Source organism: Penaeus chinensis, chromosome 30 (genome assembly GCF_019202785.1).
Source record: "Penaeus chinensis breed Huanghai No. 1 chromosome 30, ASM1920278v2, whole genome shotgun sequence".
In the NCBI taxonomy this organism is placed as follows: domain Eukaryota; kingdom Metazoa; phylum Arthropoda; class Malacostraca; order Decapoda; family Penaeidae; genus Penaeus; species Penaeus chinensis.
The window spans coordinates 8,327,006-8,337,005 of NC_061848.1; the positions used below are offsets into that span (position 1 = coordinate 8,327,006).

Consider the following 10,000-nt stretch of genomic DNA (forward strand, 5'->3'; position numbering starts at 1 on the left):
AGATAAAGAAGCTGTAACAGAGCAATATATTAAAGGTATTCACTGCTGCTGTAAAAAGTTTCACAAGCATATAGTGAGAACAGATGTATATTCTGGGATACATATGCATTAGGTACCGTGTACAACACAGGTATATATGTACATGTCTCCACTGAATGTTTGTTTTGGGCTTTTTGCAAACATTCGCATATTTTCTGCTCTTAAAAGTACAGAAAAAAACGCTCGTTTGAGACATGAGGATAAGCGGTTTGCCTCGCGAATTTCTAGTTCTCCGCTGGTTAGGCTGAACACGTTGCGCAAGATATTAAGGTTCATGTTGCCGATTGCGTTTTGAGTCTGACCTGAAGCTGATTACGTATACAGGTATGGTGATCAGACACACATTCTCTGAGAATAGAAACGCATAGATATCTGGTTCTGTGTGCGTCCGCGCGCGCGTGACAAAATGTATACAGAATTTTTGTCCCATATTTTGATATTTTCTTTGGTAGCTGAGTTCTTTTAGTTTGACCAGCGGTTATAGGAGGAATAAATGGTAAAGAAAAGTCCGAACGAATTTAATAACTTTATTTTTAGTTCTCACAAATGCACAAGGGAAGGAAGACTTCATATATTTCTCAATCAGCATCATCGATCTTAAACAAAGAGTTTAATGGGCCTAGTAAGACAATTAGGGAAGCATTAAATATTGAAAGTAACAATTTTCGTTACTGAAAATACACTCTGAATATAAAGCTTCCGAATTATAGTCACATTGTTAACATGAATCAATCAGTAATTATTATTATTATTATTATAATCATTTTTTAATCTCGTACCAGAATAAGCTAGTGCTAATACTCCTTTCCACAAAACTGCCAAATGAACAAATGTGATTGTCAAACTCAAAGAGTTCATTAATGTCTAGATTTAAATTGTCATGAAATTGGTCCCGGTTAAAAATCATTGGTCTGGCGGATGATCTCCGGATGTTGAGGTCGTCGGCCGGGTTTTCACTATCCTGAGAAACAGAAATCTTGCGATTATACAGCGACAAGTATGAATCAAAACGAGCCGCAACGTCTAATCAAATTTAGACGTTGCGTGAATTAATTTCGTTTTCTGTTTGTGCAGCTTGCCCTGTTTAGTTATCAGTGCTCACCATACCTCTTTTTATGTTAGTTTGTGTTTGAATGTGAAGTTACTTTCACTCTTCTGGCGGATTTTGTGTTTGTTTATTTCATCTCAAGAAGCAGTAATTCTTGGAACAAGCGAAGATGCACTCTGCTATAAAGGTAAAGTCATATGGGGTTGACGAAGGCTGCTTGAATAAAGGACTATGTGGGAAGGAAGAGTCGGAAAGAGGGAGCAGAAAAGAGAAGTTTTACCGACACAAAACAAGGAAAAACAGAGTAAATCCCTCTGGCCCAATCTCCTTCATGTCACCCTTTCAAATTCCAATACGTCTAACACAGCATACTCTGCCACTGCAGGTCGACTTAAATTCCTTGATGAAGCTCAGAGGAGAAGAAAGTACGTATTTCATGAACTGCTCACCAGAAGCAGACAAGTCCTTCCGTACTGAGGTCTTCCGAGCCCCCAGTTAGGGTTCTGATTTTTTTCCATAATAACTAACCCAGCCGTTGCCATATCACCAGAGTCTTCCCTTGCTATGTAGAATGCCTCTGCAATAAATGTCATGTCCTTTGGCCCTTCCTGAGCCTGTGGAGTTTCGCAGGTGTGCATCATCCCACCTCATCTGTTCGAAGATGAGGTAAGGGAAAGTCTGTGGAAGTGTTTGGCGTCTTGGTGTCAGTCAGCCTTTAGGGCGAAGGGCCAACAGCATGATAAAGTATACTCCCATACAGTTGGTATTTATCATGCCAATTGTATCTATATAGGAAAAAGTCAATGTAGCTGATATGGTTTAAAAAAACAACAACACTGTATCCATATCAAAATGGATTTAGAAAAACAATAAAAGACAGACTACAGATACCCTTGTGAGGACAGATACGGCTGCAGAGTTCCTTCGCACCTCGAGAATGCATACTTGGCGTGAGAGAGGCATTACCCTCCATACAAAGCTTCCTTTCTTATAGGAAGCTTAGTTTGCAGATGGGAAACAATCTTCCTAACCTGAAACAGACAGTGTTCTAAGTCTGACTCTGTTTGCTTTTGCTATCAGTAGAAGGTAGTGTAGTGCAGTTTGATGAGACACTTACAGAATATTCAAGAACTCATACAAACTGCATTCAAATCCACTTGCACAGTAGGAGTATATGGTTTCAAGTTCTCACCGGCTAAGACCATACCTATGCCCTTGGAATTATGTGTCGCCAATCCCTCATCTTGGGAGTACAACTTTTTTTCAATGAGTGGATGTACTTCCAACAACAATGTAACCACAAAACACCCAGTAAGATAAGTCCAATAAGATAACTCTGTGCTGGGTGCTTAGGCATGTTAAAACCCGTTAGAGCGAGCTGATAACCCCACGATATACGTAGAAGTATCCTATCATCAGAATTGATCTCCTTGGGAAATGGCAAAGGAAGCAAAGGCCTAACCAGAGAATAAACGAGCAATTAGTAGCGTCCATTCCCAATCGACCTCATGAATGTCTGATGGTTGAAAGGGAAGCCCATCTTTGTGAGGATGCCAGTAGCCATTAAATGTCGCCTCTATAGTGGAATTGTGTGCAGAAGTCTCAGCCCAAAGACTTCTGTATCTGTCTCCGACATATATACTTTAAAAATATATTGGGAGTGGACTGTGCTATGGTAAGTCTTACAATTTCCTTTGAGAAACTAACATTTTGAATTGCATTGTGAGCGGCAAAATTGAAATTGTTATGTATATGCGATACATGATATACATCTAATGTATGTGGATAAGTGCAACTACCTATAGTCTATACTAAAAACCAGAATTATTTTAGTTAGAACACTGCAAAATAAAATAAAATTATAAATTAAGCTGATAACGTGACAGATGACTAAATTATCTGTAAATAAGTTAATAAAGGATAATTGCACTTACGTTCGTCCCTAATAGAAATAACAGGTTTCACTGACAAGAACTCGTCTTTTGAGCCTGCCGGTAAAAAGTTTGTTTTAGGGTGAATACAAATGACATAACACTGTCAGCAAAAGAGGATATAGCAATGGGTGAAATTATTTATGTATTATTTGCGCACAAATACACGCAAATGAAGGAGGAAAGAGACGGAGAGCGTACGGAGGGTGTGGGCGATGATTCCGACGGTGTCCTCCAGCATGCCGACCATGATGCCCTTCCAGGCGACCACCTCCTCCACGGTGGCTTTAGACACCGTCATTGCGCACAGGTCGACCGCGCAGAAGTCTGGTGGATTAGTGTTGGCTTATTGTTGTGCTAGTAATAATACGAATGGCAATAGCAGTCATATTTTAGCCAGTTGGTACGAAAGTGGTAGTTGTAATGGTAATGGTAGCAACAGTCATAACATTGGCTAGCTGATACGAAAGGATCTCCAGCTCACCCGTAGTGACGTCCAGCAAAGAACTTCCGGCAGAGATATTCCTGACAGACACCTGGCTGAGAAGGATCCAGCACTCTTTCTTGAGCGTATCTTGGATCCTGTCGCATTCGTTCTTGAAAGGGAAGACACACAATGGGAAAATAGCTTATAGTCTTGAGCCTTGATTAAGTGTATTATCAAAACTGGCGAGGAATTTATTACTGATGAAGGAAGACCATGGTGATATTTATTAATGATAATTATATCCTCTCGAGAAAATGGGAATTCTGGCAACATACAACTCACCGGTACAGAAGGGGCAGTAGTGGTTTCGAATGGTGTGGGTGTGGTAGTGGACGAGTCCTGTGAGAAATGATGTACATACTTGTAACTTACATGACAAAGGAACAAAGGCTTAGATTAATAGGTCAATAGATTTAGTTTTGTGCCAGGGGAGATAACAGCTCCAACTCTCATGAATGCTTCAAACCATTATGTAAACCTTCTATATTTTTTCTTATGCTTCATAGATCCCGTAGCTCATGTTTTTTTTTTCCAGTCTCTCCCAAACATGTTTTACGTGATATCAAATAAGATATATTGATTTCGGAACACTGAAAATGGTTGGCATTTACTGCACTTATCATCAAAGGCACGTCCAACATCCTTACTGAAATGAATAGCGATTCGCCCCACGTGGTGATTTCTTCCCTCGAAGCAGGGAGTCTCTGGAAGTTGCCTGGGGGCTCGACGTTAAACGCAGGACCGCAGAGGCACAGGCCATGCAGGTCTCCGAGGGTGGCGGTTTGAGCCCAAACATACAAAGAATTTCTGCAGAATTTTAGCTGTGGAAAAAGGTCGGAAATGACGTGAGCTCTTTCTACAGCGGGGTGTGGCAATTCTGAATATTTAAGTTGACTAATTTTCTTCTAACTCCTTAAGCATACTCCCTTTCTGTAAAATAAGCTTGCTAAATTACACTATATATTCGCGTATTATTTTCAAATGTACACATACGCAACGTACCGCAAAACCCCGAGTTCCTATCATGCGAATGCAAATGGCATTGTCATTCCATACAAGGACCGGGTGGACGACTCCGCCGGCGGATTCCACATTTTGGACAGCATTGGTAACAGTGAAAGGGTCACCATTCACGAGGATCTGGTGAGAAGAAACAGATTGTTAATTTTTAAAGTTCGAGAACACACACGTATATGTAGAAGTATATATATGTATATATATATATATATATATATAAATATATAAGTATATTTACACATGTATGTATGTATAGTTATATATATACATACACATACATGCATACATACATACATATATATATATATATATATATATATATATATATATATATATACATACACACATACATATATGTATGTATAGATATATGTGGATATATTTGTGCATATATATACATACATACATACATACATATATATATATATATATATATATATATATATATATATATATATATATATATATAGGGGGTTGTGTGTGCGCATATATATATATATATATATATATATATATATATATATATACATACACGTATATTTGTATATATATACATATATATACATATACATATATACATACACACATATAAATGGGGGGAGGGGGTATTTCTTCCTTGTCACCTACAATTCCCGTCTTCCCTTTCCGTACCGTATTTCCGCTGTTTCTGTTGAATGTGATGATTGTGTTTGCATCATCTTTGTACGTAACGGTGTCCAGACAGGAAGCGAAGCTATTGCACTGATAAAACGCGGCAGTCACTCCGTAGGCATTGAGGTTCATGGCGACGGAGTATTGCGAGGTGCCGTGGAAGTCGAAGGACCATTGGTGGAAGTCGGTGAAATGCGGGTCATTTCTGATCGTACACATTGAACCTGTTGGGGGAAAAGAGCATGATAAAACAGGGCATGCCGCTAATAGTTTGAGGATTGTTCAAATTCCCTTAAAAGACCATGGATGTGTATATGTGTGATACATATAATCATTACTAACAAACACGTGCATTGGTTGGGGACTTACAATTATTGCTTATATATCCTGTTGCCTTCCAAATACCCTCCACACAGGTCAGTATCAAGCAACTGATGTCAAGCGTTTCGCCGTCTGGGTATGCTGCCCCATTGAACGTGCAGTCTGGAGGAAAGAACACACTTGCAAACGGCGTGTTAACACTACGGCATAATTATGATAATTATCTGAATACTGATATCCGTGGTGAAAGGAGCCAGGGAGAAGCAACATCTCCATCTGATTACTTGCTCCAGCCAGAATTGGTCAAGGAGTGAGGTCCCATAGACTTGGTTTCGCTTGATGGTTTCACAAGGGTATGCTGAGACTTCTTTCAGAATGCTCTGTACAAAGACTTTCGGGTATTCATCTGTGAGGCTTTATTTATTGAGAGAGGAGACAGCCCCTTCCAATCCACCAAGGCTTTATGCCTAAAAAAAATAGCCCACAAAATTCCAATGTTTATGGGAACGTTTTCTGCCCTCTTGTGGACAGCTATTCCTATGGTAGGTGGATGGGGAATCTTGTGGAAGATCTCAGTTCAGATTTCTACGATATTTTAGCTGCCGCAACTCCCCAACATGGGAATATATACAACACGTTTTTAAAGGATTCTGTGCAATATTCAAAGATGGATCCAATTTTAAAGGTGGTGATTGTTTTACTACAGTGAACAATCTTTCATCATTAGCCATGATCTTCACTGCAGCGATTTATTTCACTTACAGCAGTCGAATTGACTTAAGATCTCGGGAACCAATCCACTATAATATATTGCGACTCTCTTAATACACTGAAAACTATGAACAGCGCACAGTTATCACTGGCTTGCAATTATGTCATAGAAAAAGAGCTCTGTGTTGGGTGCCTATCCATGTTAATGTCCATAGAAGTGAGTGAACAGATCAGAGGCCCAAAGGAGCTGCCATTCAGCCCTGTGGTCTTTGCTTTCGTCTCCCTGATACTAAAATTAGTCCATGCATCAGGAGTTGTCTTCGTGAGAAGTGGAGGAAGCACGAGAAGCAATAAAATACGAGACATGATCATAACAGGTCCACCTCAACTCTGTTTTGTATACATGTGAGAAGTAGGTGATCCAATTCAACATTAACTAAGAGGGAGAGAGAGAAAAGGAGGGAGAGCCAGAAAGAGAGAGAGAGAAATCAAAGAGATGAAACTAACGTACATGAACTTGTAGTAGAAGTAGTAGATGACGTTGACGTGGTCGTTGAAGTAGATGTTGTCGTAGAAGTAGATGAACTTGTAGATGTTGTTGTAGACACTGAGAAAAAAAAATGTTTCATGGTGTATATATATAAATACATAACATACAAACACACACACACATACACTGTTGATGTGGAGGACAAGTGGCACAAATACCTCTGGACCGTCACTTCGGCTTTCCACCACTTCTTTCCGGAAAAGACACTCAGCACACACCCATCAGACCTGCCTTGGATCACGGCCGCATCAAACGCCTCATTCGACAGAGAAATCAAGCCTTCTACTCGCACAACATCACCGCTTAGAAATCAGTCCGCAACAGTCATCAGGGAAATAAAAACAGCCAAGAAAACCTTCTACAACAACAAACTACAACACCTGCAGCCCAGCCAATGATACGGGAAAGTTCGGGAGCTGTGCGGCCTTGCAAATCGACCATGCACGTTCCCATGCACCAACAACCTCAGCCCCAGTAAAGCAGCAGAAGCTCTCAATGACCACTTTGCCTCGATTTGTCAGCAGCTACCCCCGTTGGACACTACCCGCCTCTCCGCCTACCTGCCGGCCCGCTCACTTGCTCCAACAGTCAGCCAGCTCCTGGTGCTTCAGAAGCTGGGAAATCCGTGTCAAGAGAGCCACCAACCCTCTTGACCTGCCAATGCGCCTAATCAAGGAGTTCGCAATGGAACTTGCCACTCCTCTTACCTACATAATAAACGCCTCATTGCAACAGTCCAAGTGCCTATCACAACGGAAGACCGCAATTGTCACCGCCATCGGGAAAACCCTAAGCCCTGCCTCATTTGGCGAACTACGACCCATCTCCATAACCCCATTGCCCAGCCTGCTGTGTAAAAGCTTTGTCGCCGATTGGGCTTACCAGGACCTCGCGCCCAGCGTTGACTCTCGGCAGTTCGGCAACATGCGCTCCTCCTCTACCACACACTGCCTCGTTAGCTTCCTCGACTTCGTCCAAGCCCACCTCAACAAGCGCAAATCCTCCGTCACCAGCATCTTGATAGATTTCAGGAAAGCCTTCGACCTGGTGGACCACACTACGGTCATCTCAAAAGTAGCATCTTCCTCGGGCATCAGGGAGTGCCTCATCCCCTGGCTGGCAGACTTTCTCTCCAACAGGCCGTTTCCAGCCTTCTGCCACTCATGTGCGGAGATCCCCAGAGGACTAGAAAGGGGTCCCTATGCTTCCTAATCATGATTAATGACGCTCTCCTGGATACCGAGCATTGCTGGAAATACGTGGATGCCTCGACCATCGACGAGCACTAGTCCGCATTTACTAGTCCAGCTCCTAGCACACTTGTATTTGCTCATGTTTTTTGTTATTTTTGTTATTTTGTTGATATAGATTGTTAGTTTACTTTGTTGTTTGTTGTTTATATGTATTTATGTATGTATGGTTTGTATCTTTATCTGTATTTCTATGTATGTTTTCAGCCTCTGGCTGCATGAAAATCAATAAACCGATTATTATCATTATTATCTTTATTACACACAGTCACACACACGTGTGTGTGTGTGTGTGTATGTAATGTATATATATATATATATATATATATATATATATATGTATGTATATATATATATATATATATATATATATATCACACACACACGTATGTCTGTGTGTGTAATGTATATATATGTATGTATATATATCACACACACACACACACACACATATATATATATAGAGAGAGAGAAACAGACAGACAGACAGCCACAGAGAGAGAGAGAGATTATCTGTGGCAATTTTCTCGTACCTGTCACGCAGCATTGGCACTTTTCTTGGCAGAGATCCGCGACTGGCTTCTCGCCCTCAGAACAAACCTTTTCGCAACGTCCGCCAAAGGCTCCGCAGCACTTAGTCTGGTTGCAGTTGTCTGTCGGGAAAGGAAATACCACTTATGGTTGAGTGACCAATTGGGATGAAGAGTTCCCAAGTGCAGTTAAGTTAATGGTAATGCAAGGATATTTCACTGTGCTGATTTTACAAAATTCGGAAAGTATATCGATAAAATGAAGCCTATACCTTTCAGCATCAGACCAACGTAACTAACTCGTATTTAAAACAACGAAACCCGTAAATCACACACACACAAAAGAATCTGAAAATCCAAGCGAACATATGAATGATCTAATCACAAGTATGTAACGTACGACACACACTTACTCTTCACACAACAGGTGCAAGTTTCACTTCCGCAGAGCCAAGGCACTGCCACTTCGTCGGCCTGGCAACTTTCCACACAGCGCCCGTCCAATGCCTGGCACTTGAGGCTGTCAGGGCACTTGTCTGGCATGGCATTGGATACGACCAAATAAACATCAAAACTAGCAATTGATGCTTTTTTTTTTCTTTTGCTATTTATATACATTCGAGTTTTGTTTTCAAATAATACACTAACAAAATTTAAATTTCTTAACCAACGATAGGGCCAATAAAAACTACAAATATAGGAAATTAGAACGAGGATCACATGAAATCACAAGCTAAGAACTTACTAAATTATATACGTTAAATATATTAGATTATGAATAAATAACATACCACATTATTAACTAAGAATGTACGAGATTTCAAGATAATATACCTATTATGAACTTACGAAATATACCAAATTACAAACAAAGAACATACAATAAAAAACTATTGTATAGCAAATAGTAAATCCTAAATAAAATTTAAAAAATAAGAATATACCAAACACAAATAAAGAATATAGCAAATAGTAAACAGCAAAACAAATTATAGACTAAGAATACAGAATAAGGAAGGAAAAACGGAATTACCTTCAATGCAACAAACACAGTCTCCGGAACAAAGGCCTTTTTCTGCAACTTCTCCCCTTCTGCAAGCCTTGGCACATCTGCCTCCGGAAAAGGTGCAACACTTGCTTTGTGTGCAAGTCCCTGTTGCAAAGAAAACGTATTGACTAGATAGTGGTGAAGGGAGAATGATGGTTGATATTTATGTAAACCGAGTAAATTTTGGGAAAGCAAGCAGACACACGAATCGGATAGCTCTATAGTTCAGAAACATTAACAACGTGAATACGATGAAAGAATGATGGTAATAATGACATTAAAAGGGTAATGCTAGTGATAATAACAATTACAGGGATAAGGATATTATTGATGATAAAGAAACCTGTTATGATGACAACATGACAATCATTATCATTTCCTACTTTTGCCAATATCACACTTCCATGAATGCTAATG

General features: G+C 40.1%; 1 protein-coding gene across 1 annotated transcript in view; it reads right to left on the minus strand.

Annotated features, from left to right (window-relative positions):
* Nucleotides 1-628: 628 nt before the first annotated feature.
* LOC125041205 (otogelin-like protein) overlaps nt 629-10,000 on the minus strand; it is a 9,431-nt gene continuing 59 nt past the window's right edge. Inside the window, exons 2-14 of the mRNA XM_047636044.1 lie at nt 9,569-9,688; nt 8,949-9,071; nt 8,539-8,658; nt 6,717-6,812; nt 5,543-5,656; nt 5,174-5,397; nt 4,508-4,645; nt 4,153-4,326; nt 3,788-3,844; nt 3,503-3,614; nt 3,220-3,345; nt 3,022-3,075; nt 629-1,000 (exon numbers count right to left, since the gene is read on the minus strand). Of these exons, the coding sequence (XP_047492000.1) occupies nt 996-1,000; nt 3,022-3,075; nt 3,220-3,345; nt 3,503-3,614; nt 3,788-3,844; nt 4,153-4,326; nt 4,508-4,645; nt 5,174-5,397; nt 5,543-5,656; nt 6,717-6,812; nt 8,539-8,658; nt 8,949-9,071; nt 9,569-9,688 (1,463 nt within the window). The 3' untranslated portion in view covers nt 629-995. The remainder of the gene's footprint in view (nt 1,001-3,021; nt 3,076-3,219; nt 3,346-3,502; nt 3,615-3,787; nt 3,845-4,152; nt 4,327-4,507; nt 4,646-5,173; nt 5,398-5,542; nt 5,657-6,716; nt 6,813-8,538; nt 8,659-8,948; nt 9,072-9,568; nt 9,689-10,000) is intronic.